Below are 27,109 nucleotides of genomic sequence, written 5' to 3'. Positions count from 1 at the left end.
TAAGCCACCTTTGGGCAGAAGTCGGAAGCCGTCCCAAGACAATTGGGTGGCCAGTTGGTCCTGGTAAGTGCAACATTCGTAACAATGCGATCGTCGTCGCATTGACCAAGCTCCCTGTCCTTGTTCAATTCAATGTGTGGTATCAGCGAGGGTAGCGATGATCTCATATCATGTAGGAAATACTAGGTAGCTGGTCTAGATTATGTACCATGAACTTATTATGTAGAATAATGAGTGTCATGCGCAATTACAAGTTGACTCACCTTACATTTGGCAAACAGGATTGTAAATGTCTCCATTGACCACTAATAAATACACCACTCTACATCATATTCATACGCCTCTCGTCCTGCTATAACATAGATATGGCTAGGTATGTACATTTAGGCTTGGCTTCCAGTCCAGTTACTCGGTAATTGCATAACCAACCTATTAATAGCTCAACTTGAGCTTGAGCACAAACCACTCCTTTTCGGATCGCCTCGATACCTCGTTATCTGCATAGAAGCTTCTCGTTTGTTCAATATTCCCCCACAAATCATTCCAGGGGATGCCAGCAGCTTCGAGCAACCTCCACCTCCTTCTGGTCGGCATCGTCGAGTTGTCGCGTGATTGCTAACCTGCAAACAGGCAACCACTGCATCTTGCATCTTGTAGAACAATCCATAGAGCATCTAGTAATTGATAGACTGTTCCAGATTACTCACAATGGAAGTTTCTCACGACTTCCTGACGTTTGAGGAAGCTGTCTTTGACTGCGGTTTTCGTGTATAAATGAAGCAGCCAACTCCGTGATAGCCTCACGTTTTTTCCTCCTCATCATCACATCAAAACACATCAACCAACAAACAGCATCAGAAATCATATGCGATCTTCAACCAGAACAATCAAATCATCACTTCCACGCAACCTCACCAAGATCCTCTCCAACTCAATCACCACTCGCAAAATGTCTCTGTTCGGTCCCCGCTTCTACTCGGCCCCCCGAGCCCAACTTCTCGGGCCTCTTCCGCCTGATCGACGACTTTGACAAGTACTCGTCGCAGAACGAGGGCGCCACTTCCCGCCTCGGCCGCCACTCCATCCCCACCTTCACCCCCAAGTTCGACCTCAAGGAGACTGACGCCGCCTACGAGCTGCACGGCGAGCTGCCCGGCATCGAGAAGAAGAACGTCCACATCGAGTTCACCGACCCGCAGAGCATCGTGATCCGCGGCAAGGTCGAGCGCACCCACACCGAGGGCAACCCGCCCGCCGGCCTGCTCGAGGGCAGCGGCAACAACATGAGCGGCGCCATCACTGAGGGCGGCGAGAAGAACAACGGCGAGGCGCGCCGCAACTCTCACCAACCCACCGTCGAGGATGATCCTGCTGAGACCAGCAGCAGCAGCGGCGGCGGCGAGAAGATCACCACCGTCGCCAAGTCCGAGCAGCAGAAGCCCGCCGCCCCCAAGGCCAAGTACTGGGTCTCGGAGCGCAGCATCGGCGAGTTCTCGCGCACCTTCAACTTCCCCACCCGTGTCGAGACCGAGGAGGTGCAGGCCTCTCTCAACAACGGCATCTTGGCTCTCACTGTCCCCAAGGCCAAGAAGCACGAGAGCCGCCGTATCACCATCAACTAGTAGTGGGTCTTAAGGAGCTTCGCAACATCAGCCACAACTTTTCTTCACTTCTTTCTTCACCACTGCGCTCCTTTCATATGATTCCACAACCAAACAATACCACTTCCTCAGGTCTACCTTGATGGGAGATGAGTCTTTCTTCATCTTTCCATCCGGTGCGCCTTTTACGACATGATTCGCACGTCTCACGAACCCTTCTGGAGGTTAGAGCGCTCTTCCTCGGCTTTCTTTCACACATTGGCATGGCGTTCATTTGAGAGAGATGCATAGTCTGGCGTCTGACTTTCATTCACATAATTATGATTTGCACAAGGAGTTACAGAGGGAGTAATTCGGTCTTTTGCAGTGGCGGAAAATATAGGGATGTTGCTGCCTTGTACAATAGGAGATAATCAACAACAATGAGAATATTGATTAAAAAGAAATATCCTATGAATCCGTTCCAATGCAGTGATATGTTAACTTCTCAGTGATTTTGAAGGCTAGAAACTGTCTTATCTAACCACAAACCCAGTCGATTCGTGGTACCTGAAATGTAACTACCCAACCCCTGCTGGCTGAAGCTGCAGGTCTAAAGAGCCGTAGGCTTCAATTACATATAACCATGTATATATACAATACCGATGTTCTTATTTTGGTTATGGCTTCGGTTCATCAGTACAGATTGGCTAGCTATTAATTCCCATGCCCTTTTCAGGGGCTAATCATTGACAATAGATTGTGGATAGGGGTTAATCGAGAGGCGTACTTCGTACCTATTTGTTTCTCAGAGTTCACAATCGTGAGAACTGTACTCTATGATCTTAACCTATGACTGATTCCTGACATGAAAACTCGTATCGATAGACATATATGCTCTCTCGAGGAGGACATCACACTAGAATGTCCGATCCGACTGGGATTCTTGGGGTAGTGGCTGGGTTACGAGTGACGGTCTTCGAGAGAAGGGCAAGCACTTTTTATGCATTCCGTCCCTCATCAGACAGTGAGGCAGATACATACTTGAGAATGGTTGACCAGGCACTGACTTACCTTTAGTCGTCACCCATCGATGCCAGATCCTCCTTCACCGACTAATACACTCTCATCCACCGCGCCGCCATTTATATAGTGGCCAGGTGTGAGATGGTCCTGGAGGCAAGGTGACAAACAACTCCTCGCTCATCCTCCTCCTTGCCGCCGGCGCTGGCTCCGGTGGTGTTGTTATATGCCGTCTTTCGCCACTTCTGGCTACCACATGCCCTCCTTTTACCCCCCCTCTCCGCAAGTCAAGTCTCGCTGTCACCGTACACTCGTGTCGCTGCTGAGCGGCGACCTCTGCCTCCATAATGAGGCGCTCCTCCCTTGGGATAGCCTGAGCCCAATTTGCCACCTTGGCGTATGCGCTCAAAGGCTGCACGACGTCCTCTTACTTCTCCCCCACTGCGACATGCAAGAGCAGCGGTGCGCCAGCCCCTCTCCTCGGCGCTTTCTTCTTCCTCTTCTACTTCCTCCTCCTGAAGATTCGCCAACGCGGCCATGCGGTCCAGGCCCAACACGGTCATCGGGCCACTACGTCGTGAGATGGGCCTCGGCCGGGGATGGAGGCATTGCCCAGCAGTGGCTACTCGTACGCCGTGGGCCGCCTTCTCCTGCGCCTCCTTCAATCTCCATCCTCGTTCTTCCTCTGTAATATCTTCTCCTCCTTCTTCGTCTTCTTCTTCTCCTCCACCACCACCGCCGCCATCCTTACCACCATTACTAGAAGCCATAAGAGGCCCAGGACTGTTGTCCCTGGGGGGCACGCTCAAGGGTAATGGGTGACACATCTCGTCATCGTCGTCTTCGTCGTCCGACGATCTAATGATAAACAGGGGCCTAGTTTGATCGCCGGAAACACCGCCCAGAGGCGTCAGAGGCGGAGACAGCAACCCGAGGTGTATTTCCACCACATCCTCCTCTTGCAAGTCTTCGTCTTGTAGGAAGGCAGAATACAGGGACAGGCCGGCCGTGCCGTCGTCATCGATGGCTTGTCTCTGCTGCGGCGGCGCCATAGTCGGGTTGAGATCGGACAGTAAGTAACTATTGAAATCCGCCTCTGGGTGGGTGGGCACGAGCAAAGCCCGAGGACAAAGTCACAGGCTATTCTCGGCTCTCAACACTACTACGTACGAAGAAAAAGGGCGTGGGTAGAAAACTTGTAGTTGGCCTTGTCTAGTACGTGCTCCAAACGCAAGGCACTCCCAAGACTTGTCTACTCCCTAAGCCTGCTTGACCTTATATGGCAGAAATGATTCCTAACATTCTAAGTGCTGTTGGCTGTGTTTGACAAAGAGTTGCCAGGCAGTATGTGTACGTGGACAAAGAGGGGATTGTGCCTTGAAAACTGATACAAGTCCATTGAGCTACGATGCTTTGTTCAATGATGCTGCCTCAAGGCGTTGATCCCAATGGGAACGGTAGGTACACTAAGGGGACAGTCGAATAGCTGTATTTCCACTTTCGCAATGGATAGGACAGCCGTAGCAAAGCCGCCTAGGAGGCTCATACATAAGGTCCATCGTGGAAATTCAAAAACACACTCATTCGGGGATGGGATTGTAATATCAACGCCTTGATAGGCAGCAACGAAGCCAAAATTATGCCACCCTGAACACCATGCTTCAATTTGCAGACTACCTAACCTATCGTTGCCAACTCGTCAACTCTCTTATTGCTCGTACATTAGTAGTTGGGGTATCGCGTGGCACCGTCAATGTAAAAAATTAATAACAACACACAATCTTCTCCATGTCAAATATTCCCGCATTGCTCTTCCGTTGCTTGTAATAGCCACCAACTTTCCCCTTTACATCAGGTGGGCGAAGGCGGCAACAGCCAGAGCGGCGGCACCGTTGCCGAGGTAGGAGACAGCGGACAGGGATACGCCGGCGCTCTTAGGCTTTTCGGAGGACTCGGCCGTCTGGGAGGCAGGCGAAGAACCACCACTGGTGGGGCTGGGGCCAGCGCTGCTGCTGCTCTTAGCAGAACCAGAGCCGGACGACTCCTTCTTAGCGGGGTCCTTCGTGCCACAGTTGTCATGGATGGTAGCGGTGCAGTTGTCTTGTCCTGTCTTGCTGCCGACGTTGGTGGCAATGCATTCCGAGAAGGCCTCTTGGCAAGTGAACTACAGAGGGAGACACAGAGTCAGCATGGTTCATAGTATATACCGACGAGCTTGGAGGGTGACTTACGTAGTCGATTGTGTTAGTGTATTGACCAAGCTTGGGATCCGACCCATCAGAACAGGCGCATTGGTAGTCCAGTGATGTCTGCGCAGGGAATTAGTTTGGCATTTCATCGGGCGAGGTTTTTGACAGCACATACGAAGTCGCAGGAGTTCTCGGAAGGTGGGTTGCAGATTTGGTCGCAAGCGTTGAGCTGAGCCTGGCACCAGCCGTTACGCGTGCCAACGGGGATCTTGTTGAGATCCATCATTGAGGTCCAGTTGGAAGAGGTCGCAGAGACGACAGTCAGCGCGGAGAGCGCGACGGCGGCGATGTTGTGGGCGAACATGTTGAAGGGTGGGTGAGAGTGGTCTGCGAATAAGAGTAGAAAATATGTTAACCCAGAGTCGCAAATCTGCTGAACGAACTGGAACTGACGATGTTTTATTGGAGTATGATGTACTTGGGGGGAAGGATGTCAAGTGATGTTTGTTTGTGGACTGACTGACTGTTTGAGATTCGTTTGCAGATTATTATGATGCTGGGCCGGCCCTCTCCACTTCGCTGGGAAGGAGTAGTTGCTTTTAGAGGTGATATGAGGGTGGTGGTAAGGATCTCAGAAACAATCAACAGGAAGGCACAAATGTTAATAAACAGTAACCAGAGGAGAATTGGAAACCGGGAGGGCAGAGAGAGGTTGAAATAACAAGAGAAGGCACAACAAGCTCGCTCACACACACCAAACATGCACCCGGGCCTAGGCGAGCGGCGAGCCGAGGACGAGGACGAGGACGAGGACGAGGATGAGACCTGAGATGGGGAAGTTGGAGCTGCTGTCACGATCGTTGACCGGGATTAGGTCTGGATCCCTGCAATAGTACGCCCTAAATGGTGCTAGCGATACAAGGATGAACCCACCAAGTACCATGTAGCCCATGACAGAAGTGGCTGGAGAGCACCTTGTTCGGACTGCTTCTGTGCCGGCTTCCCTGCCCATCTGCTGAGGGCGAGGGGGCGCTTGGCTGATAAAAGTTAGAACGCCAAGAATACGAGGTTCCTGGCAGAGACAACACTTGACTGTCCAATCGAATCTTGTGCTTTTGCTGCAGGACTGGCGGGAACCAGGGAGTGTCTCTTCCAGCCATCTGCCATCCAAGCAAGCGCTCTTTCTCCCAACTTCCATTGGATTGGATTGAGCGAGCTACTCTACTTGCCTACCAGCCTACCTACCTATCTGTCTACCTTTTGACGACGATGATTCTCAAGGTTGTCTGTCGGTGGCGCTCAAGCTCTTTGCTCAGAAACAAGACGGCACATTTGGTCCGACTTCGAAAGTTCGGGCAACGCTTGCGACCAATAGCGTGCGGATGGTGGTTTCCAGTGGTAGCCGACATTCCCATCTTCCCACCCAAAAGCATTGCCGTGATCCATCATCTCATCGGTGCAATCGGCACACCGTTGATCATTCTTGATTTCGAAGAGCATGACCGGGATTCTTTATCTCCATCCCCATCGTGAGGAAAGGCCCAATTGATTACATAACTGTATTCGGGCAAATCGAGGTAAGACTACCTAACAGACTGCATGCAACGTCGGGGTTGTCGGCGGTCGCGGGAGGTTATGCGGACTACTGCAGTACCCCCTCCCTACCAAGTTCCCTCAGCACTTCAAACACGAACGCCAAGTTTGGCTGGTCTCGCCATGTCGCATGAGCAGGTAAAGCCGTATGTACCTATAAATCATCCAATGCCGTACTTCCCAACCTTCGCGTTGGTGATAAGGTTGAGGTTGGTGCCTCTACCCGCCCACCCAGCAACCTTGGACAATTAGACAGACGACTTTGGAGTTCGACTCAAGAAAGTTCTAGTTATCTGTCTCATCGGTCATTGACAAAATGTTACGGTAAATACCTCGGTCTCGCTCGTACGAAATGGTACATCAATTTCCCTTTGGGTCCACGCCTCATTTCAACAGTCGGCTGGGCCGGCAACAATCTGGAAGATATTTTCACGATCCCACTACAGGAGCACAGGCATTCATTGGTGGGCATATCGGCCTTGATGTTTTGGGGCCTGCGATAAGTGTGGTACCTCACCAGCCACACTCCATCGATAACACACCCGTCGCTAGTGCCTGATCTGCAAGACTACTGCTTTGGGGTGTTCAGTCCGGCGGTAAAAAAGCAGGTCAAGACTTTCCAACCAGCACCCCATATTCCTTCATCCCTCAACCTGCGACTCTTTCTCACGCATATGAAACAACATGCGACCCTTTCTCTTTTGCCTATGCGCGCCCATGTTGGTGTCGTTTTCTCCCTCAGATCTGTCACGTGCTGTGGGCTCTGTCGGCCCTGTTGAGGATCACTGGCAAATAACGGGCATCTCGAGATGAATGATACAATGGCAGGCATCATAAATATTGTCTAGCTCCGAGCCCGAAGCCTCTGCCGAACGCCAGCGCGTGAACGGACCAGATGAGAAGCCCAAGTGGACCGCCTGACGTCTATGAAGAAGAAAAGCAAAGCGCCAGAATGCCACGGGCTGCTAGCCTAGCTTGTGCGCCAATCGATACGGCCTTGCTAGAGCCTGCCACCCCTGGACAATAAATAGCCCTCTGGCCCTGGAGGAACATTTGCTATCGACGATTGATACGGGTCCCCCAGTCAAATCCAAATGATGGCTGGGAGGGATTATCGAATCCATTCCGGCAATGTCTTGAGTCTTTTGATTGACTGTACATCTTATAAATAGAGAAAATAAATATAGAACGTAGCCGAAGTACGGTATATTTGGTCAATCTATCGAAGACCAGGAATACGGATATTGATATCTGTAGCACGTGGGGTAGTGAGTGAAGCCGCGGGCGTATCCAGGCCAACCTGGGCTCGCCTTAGGAGCCTAAGAAGAACTATGACACTAATAACTCTGATTACATGCACCTCTCAGAGCTCTATCCCTTGATTGATGAAGTCTCCCAACACCTCTTCATTGGTACTCATTACTAATATTGGCGAACGCACTTACATACTCTGAAGACTGCCTTTTCCCTTGGTCGAAACTCAAGTTGAACACGAACATTTTTCGCTTTTCATCATGCGAATTTACAGCAGATGAGAGATGCCCGTCTGAAAACCCATGAGTCGCTCCCTGTTTACCTGCGAACCAATCCCACTCTCGTCAACGATGTATGTCGATTGAATAAAAACATTCACATTGGAATACCGAGTTGTGCCAAGCCCCTATTGAGATGGCTCCCGTGGTGTTGTGGAACTGATAGGCATTGATCCGTATGGGTAGTAGGCCCGGTCGAAAATGGTGCAGAAGGAATGGCAAAATGGTGGAACGATATTCCTCCCATCGACTCTCGCTGGCGCCACAGTTCCAATGCCGGCGGGGTCTATTATTGATAGCCCACCTGCTTGGCTTTAACGACCGAATGGGCGAGTTGGCCACTTCGACCGCTCTAAGCTTGCAAAGCCTTGACCAAATATTCCCCTTAGGAGCTTGGTGGAATATTCTGGTGAACAATGAACAATTTATCCAACATGTCCTCCGTCTGGTCGTGTTTGATGCGTACTGTACTTAATCAGCCATCGGAGAGAGACTCGCCGCAGGATGTGGTCCTCGGCCAATTGTGGAGCAACTGCGTCCAACCGCGATCCTGTTTAATGTCCTGCTTCAAGTTAATTGGCCCTCTCCACGCTCAAGGGGGGTAGTCACTAACACGATTCTTTCGAGCTCGTAGGGGCTCTTATTAGTAAGGACTGTCTTGGCCTTGCCCTTCCAAATGGCGGCGGCTTGATCACCATGTTCATCCAGTCTAAGGGGGTCTAAGGAGCTCTGAGAGAACCCCAATTGGAGGATTCTGCTGATACCTCAATTCTCCGTCCGGTCCCATCCGCCTCAGTCGGCCGCAAAGCTCTGCGGTGGTTTAAGACCAGCCCAAGCCGTCTAGATCTTGAAAATAGACTCCAATTCACCCCAACTGCTCATATATCCAACCCATTTGCGCAGTCATGTTGCTCTTCAACGCTCTCTTGGCGCTTTGCGTACCTGCTGCGTCATTGGCGCTCATCTATAAAGGGGTGGACTGGTCGTCGGTAGCTGTCGAGGAAAAGGCTGGCATCCAGTACAAGACAAGCAATGGCGCTGCGCAGCCGCTCGAGATGATCCTGGCCAGCAATGGGGTCAATATCGTCAGGCAACGCGTTTGGGTCAATCCGGGCGACGGCAACTACAATATGAACTACAACCTGGCCCTGGCAAAGCGTGCGCGGGCCGCAGGGATGGACGTCTACATCGACCTGCATTTCAGCGACACCTGGGCGGATCCGGCTCATCAGAAGATCCCTGCCGGCTGGCCAACCGACGCGGACAATCTCGCTTGGAAGCTCTACAACTATACGCTGGACGTGAGCAATCAATTCGCGGCGGCGGGCATCACCCCCAAGATCATGTCCATCGGCAACGAAATCACGGCTGGGACACTCTTCCCGACCGGAAGCACGTCCAACTTCTACAACCTGGCCCGGATCCTCCATTCCGCATCGTCGGGGATCAAGGACAGCCAATTGTCAACGAAGCCGCGCATCATGATCCACTTGGATAACGGATGGAAGTGGGATACCCAGAAATGGTGGTACGAGAGTGTACTCAAGCAGGGCCCCTTGACAACTTCCGACTTCGACATGATGGGTGTCTCCTATTACCCCTTCTAGTAAGTTTGCAGCCTAGGGCCTTAAGAATGATTTTGTCTCAGACATCCCGTCAGGGCTTTCAAGCCTCTTAGCAAGACACCATGCTAACATCGCTCTCCAGCAACTCGGCTGCCACGCTTTCAAGCCTCAAGTCCAGCTTGGCTAACATGGCCAACACGTGGGGTAAGGAGATCGTTATCGCAGAAACCAACTGGCCGACATCTTGCCCTTCCCCACAGTACGCTTTCCCCAGCGACCTGAAGAGCATTCCGTTCTCCGCGTCCGGCCAGCAGACCTTCGTCCAGCAGGTTGCCGCGGCGGTTTCGGGTGTCAAGAATGGGGTCGGGCTCTTTTACTGGGAACCGGCATGGGTGGACAACGCTGGCCTCGGGTCCTCGTGTGCTTCCAATACCATGTTCGCCTGGCCAGGCACAGCGCTCTCGAGTCTGTCCGTCTTCTCAACGATTTAGCTTGGCAGCCAGCAATGCAATAAAAATAACGTGGCAAGATCAACCCCCCCCCCCCATGAAATTTGACCACCGCAAGCAGACTTGCGCCACTTTTTAGTATGCTCTTTGTTCCTGTTTCGAGTATGCGCCTTTGTTCAAGATTGTTCGGTCGGATACGTACTATGGCGGCCAATTGTCTCACTCGCCAAAGAGCGGACGCCATCGCTAAAGTGATTTGCGAAATTCCAGCGGCCAAGATTTGCCGCTTTCTCCAGGACAATGGAAACGGTTCCATTCTTGGTATGGCCCTTGGCTGAGAGGCCTTTGACTTCTGCGGAGTGTGTGGTACCAGTGGCCCTCGATCACCGTAACGACTTCTAATTATGCAACTCTTTTCTACTATGTGACCAGTCAGCCAAAGAGCGCCGGCCTATCTTTGCTAGGAACCCTGTTGATGCATCTTCTTTCCCAAGCAATCAGAAATATCCCGGCAGATACATACCCCTGACGATGCCTGGCATCGGTAACCTGGTCAGGCCAACCATGAACATACGACCTGCCACCGTAACAGCTGCGGATGCGTCTACCTCGCCGGGGCCGACGCCGCAGACAATGCCGCCTCCTCGGATGCGGTTGGCGTCGGCCTCCGAATCGTTCATCCTGGGAATAGACACTTGCGGTTTCACTTCGGAGAGCACATGTAAGATAAGACCCTTTCCCAGAAACCATACCCAGGAACAGTGCCCAGTTCAATAGCTGTGGCTTGTTAGCAGCTAACACTCCGTTTCTCTATCAGTAACATGCTCCGCAGGCTACTGCACGAATATAGGAGATGCTCGCGGCTGCTGTACTGGCTCGCCTGCAGACTGTAGCGCGAGTATCTGGACGACCTGCCGAGGCTACACCGAAGGCGGCGACGGATACTGTGGTGCGTATACGCTGTGCTGGTAAGTATATGCCCAGCTCCTCCAACTCATCCTCGGGAACTGGAGGCTATAGGTTGGGGAGCAGCAAGACTGATTGATGTGGTTTGTTGCTAACATTTTTCTGTAGCAGCGCGGCCGCATTACCGGCATGTATAACATACTACTTCACCACGAAGAGCGAACCGGGCGAAACCTTGACCAACGTAGGCTGCGGCACGAGCGCCATGTATGGCCAGATGTATCCATTGCCCCCGGAGCTGATGCCGACGACCTCAGACGAGGACCACCGCTCCGCCACGGACTTGTCGGTCAATCCCATCGAAACGTCCGGGAGCGAGTCCGAAAAGGCGCAGCCAACGAACCCCACGGGCGCCATTGTGGGCGCCATCGTCGGCGGCGTCCTCCTCGTCGCGCTGGCCATACTAGCGTGCGTCCTGCTGGCCAAACGCCGGCGGCGGCGGCAGGAGCAGCAGCAGATCAGCAAGGAGCTCATCTCGGGCCCGACGGACTTCACCAACGTCGCCCCGACTACTGGGGCGCCCGAGAAGAGCGGTGGCGGTGTTGCCAACAGTCTGCGCACGCGCCTCCGCCTCTCCACGATCCACGAGCACAACGGCCCGCTGCCGGCGTCGCCCATGCTCGCGCGCTACAAGTCGGCCCGCCGCAGCTACGGGCCCGACTGGCCGCTCGGGTCTGCCGACCTGCTCGAGTCGCACCCCGTCGCTGTTCCCGCCGTCCCCGCCGCCGCCGCCAACGCCAACAACGTGGACCTGGAGAAGCGCCTCAGTGAGCCTCGCCGGGGTAGCGCCCCGCAGCTGCAGATTTCGGCGTTCCCTGCGACGCGCCTTGCGCCTGCGCAGCCCCCCAAGTCTCCCCCTGGTGGCGCGTCGCCCTCACAGCAGCAGCAGCATATGCCAGCTGCCCCCTCGTCGCCCGGGGTATGCGTCAATCGCCACGTCTCAGTTTCGCACCTCCTGCGTCGCCTATCGATGCGGCGTTCAATTCCGAGGTTGAAAAACGCGTGAGCGATATCGACGGTGCTGCTGCTGCCGCCGCCACCACCGGCACTGCAGATAGCAACAGCAGTTACAGGAATAGCTCCCGCCCGCCAAAAATTAGCCAAATCCGAACCTCGACGAAACTGCCTCCCAGGAATAGCGCACAGCAAGACGAACCTGTGTCGCCTATCGAACAGAGCCCTGTAGAAGGCGGCGGCAGGGGTGGGGATCCGAAGCGGCTCAGTCTGGTATCAGCGCCGAGCTTTCGGGATTCTCGATTTATCGGTACGGCAGATGACCTGGTGAGTCCCGTCTCGCCCGACGATGATGAGGAACGGGGCGGCGAGCGAGGAGGAATGGACTCGGGAAGGGTGAGTCCCGCTACTATCAGTCCGATGGAGGGTAGGAGGGGAAGCTTGAATCAATAATGGATCATGTTTCGAGCGATTGTTGTTATCATTACAAATTGGGTCGGTCACAGTCATACGGTGGTGTTGGTCTTGTAAGATAAACAGGTTAATGTTGTGTTACGGAATTTCGGTCAACAATGTACAGGGAGGGCAAATGATAGTTTTGGCGTTCGGGGTAGTCACGTTGCGGGAGAAAATAAAGGAGAGAAATTACCATCACGTTTTCTTAATGAAGATGACAAGCCCATGCGAGAGAGAATTCGCATCCATACCTACACAAGTAATGCCGAAAACAACAAGGTCAATTGATTGAGATGGTCCACTGTCATTCGAATATTCCATGTGTATCGTGAAACGAGATCTGGTGCGACGTGGCACTGCCTCTTCAACTTCAAGCCCCCACAGCGGCGGGCATGGTTGCTACATTTTGGACATCTTTTACCAAGGTCTCGACCTTCCCGTCAATTCCTCCGTTACTACTGTGTCTACTACTCTCTTCTCCCTCTGCCCCCGCGGCGTGCTCCCGGTTCCAGTCGAGCACCTGCTGGCAGATCCCCTCGAGCGTGGTGTAGACGCCGCGGTAGCCCAACCCGCCCGCAGCAACCGGCCTCTGCGCCGCCGCGTCGGTCGCGGGCGTGTGCGTGGAGACGGAGAAGATGGCGGGCTGCAGCATGGCGATCTGGCCCCGGGGCCGGAGCCAGCCCAAGAGCGACGGGACTTGTCCTGCCAGCGTGTCGCAGAACTCGATGGCGAACGCGAGGAGCAGCATGGGCGCGGGCGGCAGCGCCTGGACCTGGCAGGGGGTCGTGGCCAGGGTCTCGCACGCGTCGTAGATGTCGCGGAAGGACGGGGGCGGGTTGGGGTCCGTGATGACGAAGGGCCGCCCCGCGCAGCCGGGCATGTTGCCGTCTTCGTCGTCGTGGTCGAGCAGGGCGGCTTCGAACAGGAGGTGGCCGATGGACACGTGGCTCGCGTGCACGAGGTTCTGGATGATGTTGGGCGTCCAGCTGGGGAAGAACTCGGAGCGCAGGCACAGGCCGACGAGCTGGTCGCCGACGCTGGTGCCGTAGATGCCGTTGGCGGGGCGGATGGCACCGGTGCGGAAGTCCGGGGAATTAGCGCCGCAGACGAGGCGCTCGGCCGCCGCCTTGGCGCGCGCGTAGTTGCCGAAGTACTCGCCGTGCGGGCGCAGCGGCCGGTCGAAGTCGGCCTCGTCCAGCACCTGCACGTAGTGGCGCGGCCACCGCCGGAACCAGTTCGTGAGGTCCCCACGGGCCGCACCGCCGTCGATGCGGAAGAGGTCGCGATGAAGACTGAGGCGCCTGCCTTGCGCGCCGCCTCCAGCACGTTGCGTGTGCCGCCCACGTTGACGCGCGCGACGCGGTCGTACGTCGCCTCGCACCGCTCGTGGGCACGATCATGGCCGCCGTGTGAAACACAGTGAGCCCCTTGGAATCCTTGGCATCACCATCATCGTCGCCACTGGTGGTGGTAGTACTAGGCCACGGCTGAGCGAAGGCCGCCTCGACGGACGGGGCGTCGGTGATGTCGGCCTGGACGAAGCCGACGCGGCTGGCGAGGCCGTCGCGCATGTCCGGGCGGGCCGGGGCGCGGAAGTCGACGTTGCGGATGGACTCGGGGCTCTGGCCGCGCTCGAGCAGGTGCAGGACGAGCTGGCCGCCCACGCCGCCGGAGCCGCCCACGACGATGTAGCGGCGGTCCGGGCGGGCCGGGGGCAAGTGCGCGGCCCAGCGCAGCGGAGACTGTTCGAGCCGCGCGTACGTGTCCCGGATCTCCTGCTTGGTCCAGCGGTGCGGCGAGAGGGCCAGCACCTCGGGCGGCGTCGCAGCCAGGGCGCGGTTCAGCTTCCAGAAGTACAGCACGGCCAGGGCGAGGGCGGCGGCGGCGGCGGACGCGAGGGGGTGGGTTCGTAGCCACTCCATTGTCGCTCGCACCACCTATACAGGTCGGTTACGGGCGCGAATACAATTGAGAAGGCAAAGGGAAGAAGAAGAAATGAAAATGATGGGCTGGCTGCACGGGAATCCTTTTTTGCAGGCTGGCAGGGTATCTATCATCAGGTCTTGTTTAGCCGCTCTTGGGGGTTTTTCCCCCCTCCCTTTCTTCCACGATCCCTCACATACCCCGGTTACGAACTTGCGAAGGGTCGAGGGGGTCAGACACAATTACGAACCTAGCGTCACTGATCGCTGGTCCAAGCAATATGGGGCATGCCGCATACTAGCTATGTACTACTTTACTAGGTTAATACCAAAGAGTATTCAGTCATGTGGACTAAGATCCGAACTTGTCTTTCTTCTTCCTCTCTTGCGAAAAGTAAACCAAGCGATTGCACCCTGCTGTATTAGGTGCTTACTTCAATGTTACTATACATTTCGCCGTGCGGTATCCGTACATGCACTGTAACCAAGGGCTGCAACGGTCGCAGGTACAAATACGTACTGGGGTAGCCTGTAGCGAACCAGCTAACCCAACCGAGATTAGCACGGCAATATAGAGGTCGCTAGCCCCTATACGGCGTAGCAGTACCTGGCTATAAGTCGGGATAGCCCTGGCAACTATACACCATCTCTGCAGCCACTCAGGTTGAGCAGAGCCTTTCCTAGGCAAAGCCACGGCTTGTTGCAGGTGTAACAAACATAAGGTCATTATTTAGCTGGCCAATCAGGGAACGACCTGTAGCTCAATCGGGAAAACAACGTCTTTATGGTAGAATGGCATTGTTGCCTTACAGCCCAAGTGTTATGGACCCCCTTTGTCCAAGCTGAGAGAACATATCTGAGTACGTATGCTTCAAATGTGCAAATACTGCCATATATGTATAGGATGTTAAAGAAACAGTATAAGAGGCCAGATAAACCGCTGAGCTCATTTGTTCAAATACCTTAATCAGACAGTTTCTCAAAACAGTGTCATCGATCGAGAGATAAGACGAGATGCAAGGCGGCGTTGAATCTCCTGCCCCTGGGGAGACGTTGCCGGAGACGTTGCCGCCTCTGCCGCTACCGAGGCCTTTGACTTACGGGGTGGAAATCGAGGGAATTGTGCACTATCTGGACCATGACGAAAAAGATCCCTTTGATGGCGTTGAGGACCTCCCGAAACCGACACGGTTACCTGCAGACCTACCCAAGGACGAGCTCCCTGAAAAAATCATCCATAATTTGATGGCAAAGACCTTGGCAGATCACGGAATTCCTACCAAGGAAGTGCGGATCACCTGCTACCCGCCAAAATCAGTCGAGCACTATATGGCTCAAGAGCGCCTGAAACAACATGGTCAATGGAAAATCGTACCAGATGTTACCATACAGCCACCGTACTCTACAGAACACAAGTTCATGGGGTTCGAGATCAATAGTTCGGTCGAGATCGAGTCGCCCGAGTCTTTCGAGGTACTCAAATTCGTAATCAACTGCATCACTAGAGAACATCGAGTCCTATTGAACGAAAGTTGCGGCCTCCACATCCACGTCGGGAACGGAGCGGAGAATTTTTCGCTGGGGAGCATCAGACGCATCGGTTGCTTGCTCTGGTCGGCCGGGCCTCTGATTGGTACTCTGCATCCCCCTTGGCGGCGAGCAAATCTCTGGTGTATGCCCATACGGACGTCGTCGCACTTGGCCGTCGGCAACTTCAACCCTACCTTGGTGCATGACGAGGCGCGTGATCCTGGCCGCGGCGGTCCCAACTGCGCCTACGTCGGCGGAGACATGCGCTTTGGAGAACGGTCCACGCTGTGGCGAGAGGCCCACCAGGATCCGGAAACGATTGCTCTCTACGACGAAACAAGGAAGGAGACGGGGACCTTCGTGCCTTTCCTAGACGACGAAGTTAAGATGACCTATCAACCCAAAAGCAGCGAGTTTAACCCGGATTTCGACAAATACAACGAGGAAATCTTCCAGAAGAAGGTTAGTTATACTGCGCCTAATCACGCGTACGCTTTTGCTATCCCTACTGACGAGGAGCTAGTAGGAGGGTCTTCTGGGACGAGCTCGGATACGGACAGTCCCGAGCCTTCAGAGGCTTCAGAGGGCTGTGAGTGGCCGCCCCTCCTGGCAGCAGAGGAAATGGCTTCTCAGCGACAGATAGCGAATCGAGTTGCCGCTCTGCCGACAGAGCGGTTTCATAAGCCACACGCCCCTCGCCGGTTCACCAACCGTCCCCGATGTACCGGAGCCAACTTCACCGGAGAGGACCTGAAACGATGGTGCGAGGAGAGGAGTGAATACCTGAGCTGCATCCAAGAGTCTTCTGCCACCGCAAACGAGAAGCCCGCTGCTCTGCTCCCCGGCGTGGTTCGCCTCCTGTCAGCCCAAAGCCCGTGCGAGGTCGCCCAGTTGCTACACAGGGCTGGTGACGGTGGCGGCAAGTGCAACTACAATTTTGCAGCGTACCGGTGCATCATGATCGAAGAGGAAGACCGCCATACGATAGAATTCCGGGAAGCCGAGTCGAGCCTAGACTCCCCCTGGGTTGCCACGTGGGCCAAGATCTGTATAGGCCTAATCAAATTCGCCGTCAACGCGCCGGCCGACGCCTTCATGCGGGTCATCACCAACTGCGACCTGGGCGAGCGGGGTCGGGAGTACGACGTGGTGGACCTGTTGAGTGAGCTCGGGCTTTTCGCCGAGGCCGCTGCCGCTGCGGAGAGGATGTGGCAGAACCGTGACGTGTGGCACCTCACATTTGCCGATGCCGACGGCGGCGACCCCGATGACGACCCCGATACGAATGATACGGATGGTGGCGACGGACCTAATCCGGGAGATAAACCCAATCCCGGCAACGACCCTTCGGGTGAGGACTCGTGTTCGGATGACGAACCAGGTCCAGACCCAGGTAACGATTCTGAGAAGCCAGAGGAGCCCGACCCAGAGGAGCTGGACAGCCAAGAAGACAGCGATCCGAGCAAAGAAAGTATCGAATCTATTGACCAGATCGACGGTCTCCACAGCATCGACGGCGACAGCACAAGCAGCAGCAGCTCTGATGGAGATGAAGACGATGACGCGTCCGCGAAGAAGAAACCGCCTCGAGCATCGCCAGTGATCGGACCGCAGTTGCCCACCCCCCGAACGAACGTGGGGCTGGGAGGGCAGGTGTTTGCCCGCACTTGGGAAAACCAGAAACAACAAGCGGCATCTCCCAAAGAAACCGGTAAGTCCCCTGGCGCAGATGTTGAGTCCCCCATCCAGTGCGGTATACAGTAATGGCATACAGATGTGCCCGATATGGAGGTAGGTGAAGGCCCCCTTGGCAGCATAATTGCTATTTTTTAACTCTTAATATTTTTCAATACCCATTGTCTATTTCTCTGTCTTTGCTAATAATGTGTGCTGTTGCTATTTTAGGTGAAAAAATCCGTCTTGGGGACCTGTGAGTATTAGAGTTGGTTGAAAGACTCGGTTCACCATCTATTGCCAACTTCCATCTCGGCTGTGTTCAGGGTAATGAGCCAATTTTATCTCGCCGTCATGATTAACCATACGACTTCCTGGATGGCCCTGGCTGTGCTGATGGGCTGGTGGGCCAAGACTTTGGCATATTAGAGAATTGCACATTGGATTCAGTAGCCAAGCATTAGTACAATGGAAACAAAGAGGTAAGTAGTGTGGCAAGAAGAAATTGACAATGAAAATAATATTCTATAAATATTGAGAATGACGTGAATTAGTAATAAGTCCAGAGTGATGTAAGAAAAGGGGTTCCAACCCGTCGGCGTCGCCTCCGATCTCGGGAGGATAGTCCGTGGGTGGCAGGGGTAAAACCCCGTGTATTAACTTGGCAGGTTCGGGCGGCATGACATAGCACCAGGACACATCGGCTCTCGTTTTGTCTGTTGTACATGGAGCGGAAACGTCAAGACTGTCATCTACTTCTCCCCGTCCAACCCACCGTTCTGTGGTGACGCAGAAGCGCGGCGAAATCACAACATCATACCAAATCCCTGGGCTGCATTTCAGCCCGTTGTTTCTTCTTCTTGGAACGAGTTACTAGTGCCAATATAAAGGGACCCGTCAAAACCACATGGAGTCCAACATACATGTCAAAGTGTTGCCAAGATGCCAAGGTTTCCATCAGCTGTTTTTGAGTTGCAGTCGAAGACAACCCCAGCCAAGAGCCAAGGGGCTATGAATTGCGTGCTCACTGTCGATGGACCTCGCCCAGCGCCAGCCAAGGCCAATGGCTTAATGAATTTTCAGGAAGAGGAGAGGTGCATTTAATCAGCCCACAAGAAACATTTCTATTGCGGTAGATGTTGGAGCTGGGGGGGGGGGGGAGAGATAGATAGTCACCATGCCGTGGTTAAAGGTATAATAATTATACCCCGTTCGCTTCTCTCAGACTCCTACCTCCAGTGTGTGTAAAATCGACATTACCCTTCCCAGAGACCAAACAAGTCCTTCTTAAGAAATCGGAAAGGTGGTGGCTGAACCCAGCTCGGCCAAGATGGACAAACATTCTGTCATTACAGAAGATAATGAGTTTCCAAACCGAGTGGTGGACTGGTCCCCTGAAGAAGAGAGGAAGGCCAAGCGAAAGTGAGTAAATCATCCTTGTGCAATGTGTAAAACCTGAAAAACTTACCATATGTCTCCAGGCTCGACTATATAATCATGCCCATTCTCACTCTGGGGTTCTTCTGCTTGCGTAATCCAGCCCAGTTCCCTCTTCTCCTTAAACCAGCATGCCTTGATTATTACCCTATATACAAGGAGATACCCCTTTTAACATCTCGGTATTACCTCTGAGACAGAACTCGACCGCGGCAACATGGCCAACGCCATAACGGACCGCTTCATGGAGGACGTGGGCATCGACCAGGACCAGTCCAACGTGGGCCAGCAGATGCTGTCCCTCGGCATCGTGCTGACCGAGATCCCCTCGAACATGGTCCTGTACCGGGCCGGGCCCGGCCGCTGGCTGACGCTGCAGCTCTTCCTCTTCGGCCTCGTCAGCACGTTACAGGCCTTCCAGCGGGGGTAGCGCCCCTTCCTCGCGACCCGGCTGCTGCTGGGCGTGGCCGAGTCGGGCTTCATCCCGGGCGGGCTCTACACGCTGTCGACGTGGTACACGCGGGCCGAGACGGCCAAGCGCGTCATGGTTTATTATTTCGGCAACCAGGCCGGCCAGGCCTCGGCCAAGCTGCTGGCCTACGGCATCCTGCACCTGCGCGGCGTCGGCGGCCAGCCGGGCTGGTTCTGGCTGTTCGCCCTCATGGGCGCCTTCACCGTCCTGAGCGGCTTCGTCTTCGGCTTCGTCTTCGGGAATCTTGTCAGTAACGCCATGGCAGCCGTCGGTCTGTTCCTGCAAGTCCCCGTATCGTTCGCTTTCAGTTGGGTTTCAGATCACTTGTAGGCTTCGTCTCTCAGGAAAACTCTATATCCCTCTCCCTCTGACTATATTCCTTGTATACAGCAACCTGCGCGGCGAAACCGTGATGCTTGGTTTCTTTTGCCGCCTTCTTGGTTACATCTTCAACCGAGCATTTACCGATGTCAACCTCCACGGCATGCGTTACTTCGGCGTGGTCTGGACTCAAAGTATTCGGTACCTTCTCGCACCCCCTAAATATCGCGTGGCTGTCGCTCGCCTGCAAGGACTCGGAGCAAAGGGCACTAGCGATGGCTGGGTAAGTTCAGAACAAAACCTCGAATTATTCTTCTCTAATAATTCTTTTGTATCTAAGGGGCTACCCCTGAACCCCTTGAAACGGAAAAGGAGTGATATACAACAGACGAGCACAGTTACTGATTTTAAGTGTTTTGTGCAAGTATAGCGTCATCATGGGCGCCAACATCGCAGGGATCTATGGAGCGCAGATCTTCCGCCAGGACGATCGGCCGCTGTATCAACGTGGCTTCAGCGTGGCAATCGCTGTGCTGTGCGTGGGCTTTGTCATTGCCCTAGGTCGGTGGATCGACGACAAGCGGAAGCAACGCAAGAAAAGACATCAGCTGGAAGCTCCCTCGTCAAGCTCTGGGGTCTCTAATGCCAACGTTGAAGATCAAGGAGGAGGTCTCGCCAGTGGAGCTCAAACCAAATGTTGTTGAGCCCCTGAAATAGGGTTGCGTCAAGTGTGCCACGGTGCTGCCTCAGCTGTGCAAGGGAGTAGGATGGAAGTCATCTCGATATGCTATGTTAGTATGGGTTGTTCACTTTTGGGGATTTCTTGACTCTGTTGCATGGTAGATGGCTTGCAGAGGTCGCTGTTGCCTAGGATTTGACGTCATGGCACATGTATTGCTCACGAAAACATCGTAAATTGCCCTGAACTACGTCTTTTCTGTGGCTGGATTGGTCTTTATATCACCGTATATATGCACAGAAAAGTTCGTATCCAGATGAGAGCCCTTAAGGGAACAAATCATTGGCGCTAGACTATACTATCAAGGTAAAGTTCAAGGTCCCTATTTAGCTATTTAATGACGGCTGTGAAAACTTGCAGTTTTGCTGTTCATCTTCATATTTTAAAACATTACAAAAGGTCACTTCCTTTGTATTTTAAGAGGTATGGAAATTTGCTTATTTGGCTTTGTAAGGGGCTATTAGTCAAATCAGACAGACATGTGTAGCCGGGCCTCGTTTTTACTTTGAGTTGTAATTACCGTTTGGAGTACTGATATATAAATATGCCATTGTGCGAGCAATCCAGGTTCAAACAGCGCCATCGAATTCATCGATCACGCTCTTTGGTTTCGTGAACTTGCCAAGGGGCACATACTCGAGGTCATCAAAGCCGAACCCCTTCGGGCCTCCGATGTCGATGCCCCTTTGTGTCGAAGTCCACTTCTCCGAAGCGGTGATGCCAATAACCACTACCAATAGACCGAAGCGATATTCTTGGATCCCTATAGCCTCGCCATTCTGTGCATTCATAACACACACGAGGTCTGGAACAATGGCGAGAATCTGCTTAGGGGAAAAGGGGTTAGTTGCCATGACTTGTAGGTAGTGCATGTAGTGGGTAAAAAGCTTACCTCTTCCTCACCGCTGGCGCTGGTTTTCTTAGCGTAAATGTTCTCGTTCTTGAACGGAATGATAAGCCGTTCTGCTGCTGCTGATGTATTTATTTTCTCACTGCCGGTAGCAGTCTCCACAGCGGTAGCCGCAGTCGACTCGATTACCACCTCGCCGTACGCGTGACCCATCTTGGTGACCCTCTCCACGCCGATGATCTTGCCGCGGAACAGTACACGAGCCGACCGTTCACCACCGACCTCCTCCACGATAGACTCAGCGACTGCATCGACCTGGTTCGCTGCCCGCGCGCGCGCAACGGCGCGGCCGATCCGCCACGCGAGCGACACGGTATTCTCGACGACCCAGCGCTTCGCGTCGGCGCCGCGGATGGGCCCCTTGGCGCAGCCGACGTGGGAGCCCATGGTCGAGAGGGCGGCGCGGAACGCGCGCTCGGCGTCGAGCTCGGTGCGGGCCTTGGTCATGAGCAGGACCTTGCCGTTGCCGTCCGCGATGCACGACGGGATCATGGTCGCCTTGGTCTCGTACACGACGGGCGTCGTTTGGTGCGAGACGGGATAGGCGCGGCCCATCCAGTCGCCGTCGACGGTCGGGATGTCCATGTTGGACGATGCGCCCAGGACCAGGCCCTGCAGGCCGTTGCCGCCGCCGATCTCGAGGGAGATGACGGCGGTTGGTTGGACTTTGAGGTAGTCGTATAACTCTTTTTGTGACTCTAGTATCCTGGTTTGCATATCTTAGTACCGAAGTTCCTAGAAAGAGTTCAACAAGAAAGGAAAAGATGTCGAAGTATTTTCACCACTCACTCATTTCCGTATGGTTTCTCGATCGAGACCTGTGGCGACCCCTTACCACCTCCACAAGCCACAATGTCGTCATCTCGTAAGTCCCAGGGAGATACGATACGCACAGTGGCACCGGCTCGGAGCAACTCGCGGAGTCTCAGCATGTGCTGATAGGGGCTCCCACCGCCTCCGGTGCCCAGTATGTAGCAGCCAGTGGTTACCCAGTCGAGGTCGGTTTCGGAGAGCATCCATTGCCGGTTGACCACATTTGGCTTATAATTGCCGATGCCCACTGTCGTCGTCACTGTCGTTTGCTTGACCGAGGGTGCTGACTCCTCTACTAGTTCCGTACCGATGGAATCTCTTCCAAACTCCATCGCGTCCATACCCTGACACTTCAAAGGCGAATCGCCATCAACAGGTGCGGTAGAACTGAGGAGATCGGTCCTCGAGTAGTCGAAGTCACCGACAGCTTTGACCACGACACGAGACTTATTGGCGATATACTAGGAAAAGGGGTGTTCTTAGTAATAGTAGCATCAAACGAGACCTAAGCTTGTGAGCGATAACCTACCTGTAGGGGGAAGCTCTCGACCTCGGCAATAGTAACAGTCTGGCGCGCCGCTCCATTTGCCACGGCTTTATCGATGGCAGACTGCGATACCTCTTCAATAACTTGCGCTACGCTCTTGGATTCAGTGCTCGCGACGAAATCAACGACCCCGCTGACCCTGGCCGTCGCTGCGCCAATCGCGTTCGCCACCCCTGACCAGTTCGGTTTGATGACGCGACTCGCTCCGAGGAGATTGTCGGGTGCTATCACGGCGCCACCGCCGACTAGGACCACCGGTATGTCATTTGGGGACGTCTTCATGGTGTCTATGATGCGTTCCAGCATCAACTTCACTTTTGCTTTAAAACCTGGCAAGTTAGCCGCGATATTTGCCTTTTCCAGGAGGGAGAGGTCCCCGATCCCCAGTGTCGGCTGGTCCAGTACAGTGTAGTCAGTTGTAGTCGGGACGGTCCCACCGAAAGCCAGCGCCTTCTCCTGGATCAGGTACCCGACACTATCCGGCCCAATCGTGAGGTCCCCTCCTTCGGCCCGTCGCACGATGGAACCGCCTCCTAGGCCAATACTCTTCACGTCCGGATAGGAGAAGTTGGTGCGCACTCCAGCGATCTCGCTATAGGCCGCCGCCTGTCGAGGGAACCCGTTGGGTAGAAGCAGGCCGACGTCGGTCGTGGTGCCGCCGATATCCACCACCATCATGGCCTCTCGGTTCTCCAGGTCCTTCGTGAGGAACGCAGCGCCGCGCATCGAGTTCGTCGGGCCGCTCGAGAAGGTCCGGATGGGGAGCCTGGCCGCGGAACTGGCGGGGAGTATGGTCCCGTCATTCTGCGTGATGAAGACGGGGCAGCGGAGCCCCAGCCGGCTGATGGCTTCCTGGAACGAGTGGATGGTGTAGCGGGCGAAGGCGAGGATCGATGCGTTGAGCACTGCTGCGTTCTCCCGCTCCAGGAACCCGATGTGGGCGACCTCCTTCGAAAGCACCACGTCCGCCTCGGGGTACGTGTCGCGGATGATAGAGGCGGCGCGCTCTTCCTGCCTGTAAACAATGTCGATGGGGCTGAAAATGCCTATCACCACGATGCTCTTGATGCCTTGTGACTTGATGATCTCGCACTCGCGAAGTAGGGCCTCCTCGTCTAGCTCCTCAATTAGGCTGCCATCGATCTCTAGGCCACCATCGACCAGACCGCGGTAAGCACAAATGATGTTCCGCAGCTTCGGGGGCCAATCGATACCAACGGGTATGTCTTTCGAGAATGGCCCGCACAGTCGAATAATTGCCACCTTTGCCAGTCGTGATCTGTCCATCTCTACAACCGCATTGATGAAATGAGTAGTCCCAACTGTCACACTAGCCACGTCTTGAGCGTCAACATTCGACTGCTCGAACATCTCCCGGATAACGTTGAAGATTCCATCGCTGGGATTCTTGGCTGTGCTGGCCTTCTTCCAGGCCACGATGCCCCTATCTGGGCCTGATGACTTCTCGGGGTTTAGTATCACCCCGTCTGTGTTTGTTCTGTTCACGGGTTAGCTTTGCACATAAGGAGCTGCTGAAAGTAGGGCTTGAGATGCATACCCGCCAACATCAACCCCTATTCTTAGATGCGGTGTCTTCATTGCGGCAGCCATTTCCAATGCTAATCTACAGACACTTGGTGAGTACTATCGGGGAACTCTGCAAGATCTGTCTCCAATTCCATTAAGGAAAGGCTTTCATTGACCTTGCCATAGGGCTCCTATGTTCGATTGAGACCGAATATTGGTTTCGCGGGGTAGGCCCAAGTTTTGATGCTCATGATAGTGAAACTTCTTGATATCCTTCGATCAGCTATGGGTATTAGTAAATACCCCAGGCCAGCCAATCGCTACGTTTCCGACTAGTCGAGCCCATTAGATCGGGGAGCTCGCTTTGAGTCAAGGGGTTGAGCTGGTCTGTCGGGGCTTGGCGCGATTCCGGCATCAGCACCGGTTGGGGGGTTCCCGATAACCATCGGACCCGTCCGACCCTATCTCCGCCCAGGTTACAATCAGGTTACCACAACGGTCCTTTTGAACTTTTTGGGGAGAACTAAAATAGGCCCCCTCCTAGCATAGCTATACATGGGCACCACGCGATTAACCGATCTGCGGACGGTGTGTATCAACCGAGCATCACCGAACAAGACTCTGGCATTGGGATGATACTCCCCACTGCCAAGGATCGATGGAGTGATCCTGCACGATAAGATGCCGACCCCATGGTATTTATCCATTGACCAGCAGCAGAGGTAGATCATTGCATACACTTATGTAGCAGATGAGTCCCGCCAATCCTTTGTCTGTATGTTTCGGGGGGAAGTCACGCATTGAGCAATCCCTTACTCAAACACAATCACGATGTTTCGACGTATGAAGGAGGCCGTGGCCCTCAAGACCGAAGAATCGCACCCTGACGAAGTGAGCGCCTGGTCGAACCGTGATCTGATTCCGCTTCCGCCGTCTCGTCGCACATGGGGCTGGTTCAACTTCTTTGGCTCATGGTCTCTGTAAGTCCCGTCCTACCCCTGAATGCCCAAACGGCCATGGTATACTGATTGACTGTACTTGGAATCACCAAAGATCGTCGCTCAATGTAGCAACATGGCAGACGCCCAACACGTTTCTGACCCAGGGGCTGTCCGTCGGCCAGGCCATGGCAGTCATCGTCGTCTCGCGCGGCCTCTGCTGCCTCTTTGCCGTCCTCGTCGCTTGGTGCGGCCTGACCTGGCATATCGGCTTCACCATCCAGAACCGGTTCACGTGGGGGATGCGGGCGAGCTATATCCCCCTGATGCAGCGTGTGTTGCTCAACTTCATCTGGACTGCTCTCCAGTGTGAGTTTACATTTCCAACTGTATAGCGATATTAACAATCACGCTAATGGGCTCTGCTAGGTTGGAATGGGGGTAAATTGGTCACGTAAGTGTACTCAGGTCCTGAATATAGGGGTGGGTAGCCCCATGTGGTATTCGGCGTAGCTAACCACACCCGCGACTGCTGCCGTGTCTGCATCACGGCCATCTGGCCACAGTTCGCCAAGATCCCAAACACGTTGAGCACGAGCACGCCGACGACGACGTACGAGCTAGTGGGTTTCATCGTGTTCTGGACGGTATCGATCCCGTTCCTGTTCATCCGACCGGAGAGGTTCAAGAAGCCATTCTTCGTGTCATCGGTGGCATGCGGACTAGGCATGTTGGGCATGATGATCTGGTCCCTATCGGTGGCGCGCGGAGTCGGGCCCGTGTTCTCACAGGGCGAGAAGGTCCCCTCGAGCTCGCGCTGGGGCGCATCGTGGCTCATGATGGCTGGCATCAACCAGGTTATCGGGCAGAAGGCCGCGGGCATGACCAACAGCAGCGACTTCTCGCGCTATGCCCGCAGGAAGTCTGACTACCTCGTCGGCACCATCTCCGTCTACTGGGTCACGGGGGTCCTCGTCTGCTTCGGCGGTCTCGTGACGACGGCCGCGTGCCAGAAGATTTACGGCCAGATCTATTGGAATCCGCCGGACCTCCTCATGATCATGATGGATCGTAAGTCATAATACGGCATTGTCGCTCCTAAATTACACAAAGTGCATGGTTACTGACACATGACTTCTTTTCCGACCATTCAGATGGCCAAGGCTCCTCCGCCGCGCGAGCCGGCGTCTTCTTCGCCTCTCTCGCCTTCGCCTTTACCTCCATGTTCGAGAACGTATGCTCCAACGCGGTAGCGGGCGGCATCGACCTGGCCGGGCTCTTCCCACGATACATCGACATCCGTCGGGGCGCACTCATCACGTTCTGCGCGGCGTGGGTGATCCAGCCGTGGCAGCTCATCAACCAGGCGGCGACGTTCGTCGCCGTGCTCAACTCGTTCGCCGTGTTCCTGGCACCCATCATGGGCGTCACGGTGTGCGACTACTTCGTGCTGCGCCGCCAACAGATCAAGCTGACGCACCTGTACCGCCCCGAGGGCTCGGATTATTGGTTCTCCCACGGCGTCAACTGGCATGTCGTCCCCTGCTGGGTCGCGGGTGGGCGCCCACCATCGGCGGGCTCATCGTGACGGCGCGGGGCGACACGGACGCGCCCGACGTCGTCCACGAGCTGTACTTCATCGCGTTCTTCATCGGCTTTTTGATCTCCTTCACTCTATTCTACGGCGTGAACCAACTCTTCCCCCTTCTCACATCTCGGGGAGGTTGACGAGGTGGACACTTACGGTACTTTTACGACCCAGGAGGCCGCGAAGCTTGGGGTCTTGCCGGTACAGGCTGCGGAGGAGGCATTGACCGACGAGAACAAAGGACAAGAAGCCGATATCCAGTTCACTGAAGGATCAGATACGGGCCATGGCATGAAAAGAAGATGGTGGAAGTGGTGATACGGAGGAGGGTACTGTCGTCCCCGGGCATGACAGCAAAACACATTAATCCATATGCCTCAATGA

General features: G+C 54.5%; 11 protein-coding genes across 11 annotated transcripts; 6 read left to right on the top strand and 5 right to left on the bottom strand.

The window, feature by feature from the left end:
• Nucleotides 1–708: 708 nt before the first annotated feature.
• PG994_012211 (HSP20-like chaperone) lies at nt 709–1,622 on the top strand (the record flags this gene model as incomplete). The annotated part of the gene is made up of 2 exons (XM_066863620.1): nt 709–768; nt 990–1,622. 2 exons carry the CDS (start codon nt 709–711, stop codon nt 1,620–1,622), a joined length of 693 nt encoding a protein of 230 aa, XP_066712730.1.
• Nucleotides 1,623–2,890: 1,268 nt separating this feature from the next.
• On the bottom strand, nt 2,891–3,655 carry PG994_012210 (uncharacterized protein; the record flags this gene model as incomplete). Its single annotated transcript, XM_066863619.1, has 1 exon — nt 2,891–3,655. The coding sequence occupies one exon, from the start codon at nt 3,653–3,655 to the stop codon at nt 2,891–2,893; it is 765 nt and encodes a 254-aa protein (XP_066712729.1).
• A 794-nt stretch (nt 3,656–4,449) lies between these two features.
• On the bottom strand, nt 4,450–5,156 carry PG994_012209 (uncharacterized protein; the record flags this gene model as incomplete). Its single annotated transcript, XM_066863618.1, has 3 exons — nt 4,450–4,767; nt 4,835–4,912; nt 4,968–5,156. The coding sequence occupies 3 exons, from the start codon at nt 5,154–5,156 to the stop codon at nt 4,450–4,452; spliced, it is 585 nt and encodes a 194-aa protein (XP_066712728.1).
• A 408-nt stretch (nt 5,157–5,564) lies between these two features.
• On the bottom strand, nt 5,565–5,744 carry PG994_012208 (uncharacterized protein; the record flags this gene model as incomplete). Its single annotated transcript, XM_066863617.1, has 1 exon — nt 5,565–5,744. One exon carries the CDS (start codon nt 5,742–5,744, stop codon nt 5,565–5,567), a length of 180 nt encoding a protein of 59 aa, XP_066712727.1.
• A 3,078-nt stretch (nt 5,745–8,822) lies between these two features.
• Nucleotides 8,823–9,973, top strand: PG994_012207 (uncharacterized protein; the record flags this gene model as incomplete). The annotated part of the gene is made up of 2 exons (XM_066863616.1): nt 8,823–9,523; nt 9,625–9,973. 2 exons carry the CDS (start codon nt 8,823–8,825, stop codon nt 9,971–9,973), a joined length of 1,050 nt encoding a protein of 349 aa, XP_066712726.1.
• Nucleotides 9,974–10,462: 489 nt separating this feature from the next.
• Nucleotides 10,463–12,282, top strand: PG994_012206 (uncharacterized protein; the record flags this gene model as incomplete). The annotated part of the gene is made up of 5 exons (XM_066863615.1): nt 10,463–10,652; nt 10,764–10,899; nt 11,009–11,816; nt 11,888–12,247; nt 12,268–12,282. 5 exons carry the CDS (start codon nt 10,463–10,465, stop codon nt 12,280–12,282), a joined length of 1,509 nt encoding a protein of 502 aa, XP_066712725.1.
• A 395-nt stretch (nt 12,283–12,677) lies between these two features.
• On the bottom strand, nt 12,678–14,229 carry PG994_012205 (uncharacterized protein; the record flags this gene model as incomplete). Its single annotated transcript, XM_066863614.1, has 2 exons — nt 12,678–13,624; nt 13,677–14,229. 2 exons carry the CDS (start codon nt 14,227–14,229, stop codon nt 12,678–12,680), a joined length of 1,500 nt encoding a protein of 499 aa, XP_066712724.1.
• Nucleotides 14,230–15,243: 1,014 nt separating this feature from the next.
• Nucleotides 15,244–17,523, top strand: PG994_012204 (uncharacterized protein; the record flags this gene model as incomplete). The annotated part of the gene is made up of 1 exon (XM_066863613.1): nt 15,244–17,523. The coding sequence occupies one exon, from the start codon at nt 15,244–15,246 to the stop codon at nt 17,521–17,523; it is 2,280 nt and encodes a 759-aa protein (XP_066712723.1).
• Nucleotides 17,524–18,763: 1,240 nt separating this feature from the next.
• On the top strand, nt 18,764–20,367 carry PG994_012203 (uncharacterized protein; the record flags this gene model as incomplete). The annotated part of the gene is made up of 6 exons (XM_066863612.1): nt 18,764–18,855; nt 18,915–18,964; nt 19,071–19,267; nt 19,301–19,638; nt 19,733–19,946; nt 20,062–20,367. The coding sequence occupies 6 exons, from the start codon at nt 18,764–18,766 to the stop codon at nt 20,365–20,367; spliced, it is 1,197 nt and encodes a 398-aa protein (XP_066712722.1).
• Nucleotides 20,368–20,971: 604 nt separating this feature from the next.
• PG994_012202 (hydantoin utilization protein A) lies at nt 20,972–24,271 on the bottom strand (the record flags this gene model as incomplete). Its single annotated transcript, XM_066863611.1, has 5 exons — nt 20,972–21,258; nt 21,306–22,018; nt 22,102–22,586; nt 22,655–24,170; nt 24,231–24,271. 5 exons carry the CDS (start codon nt 24,269–24,271, stop codon nt 20,972–20,974), a joined length of 3,042 nt encoding a protein of 1,013 aa, XP_066712721.1.
• A 759-nt stretch (nt 24,272–25,030) lies between these two features.
• Nucleotides 25,031–27,043, top strand: PG994_012201 (NCS1 nucleoside transporter family protein-like protein; the record flags this gene model as incomplete). Its single annotated transcript, XM_066863610.1, has 6 exons — nt 25,031–25,179; nt 25,253–25,526; nt 25,629–26,208; nt 26,292–26,686; nt 26,767–26,823; nt 26,861–27,043. The coding sequence occupies 6 exons, from the start codon at nt 25,031–25,033 to the stop codon at nt 27,041–27,043; spliced, it is 1,638 nt and encodes a 545-aa protein (XP_066712720.1).
• Between the last annotated feature and the right edge of the window lie 66 nt (nt 27,044–27,109).

The sequence above is a fragment of the Apiospora phragmitis genome, assembly GCF_038363925.1.
Source record: "Apiospora phragmitis strain CBS 135458 chromosome Unknown utg000010l:1.0-9815664.0:1.0-9183399.0, whole genome shotgun sequence".
Classification (NCBI taxonomy): Eukaryota; Fungi; Ascomycota; class Sordariomycetes; order Amphisphaeriales; family Apiosporaceae; genus Apiospora; species Apiospora phragmitis.
This window is presented reverse-complemented; position numbering and strand designations above follow the sequence as displayed.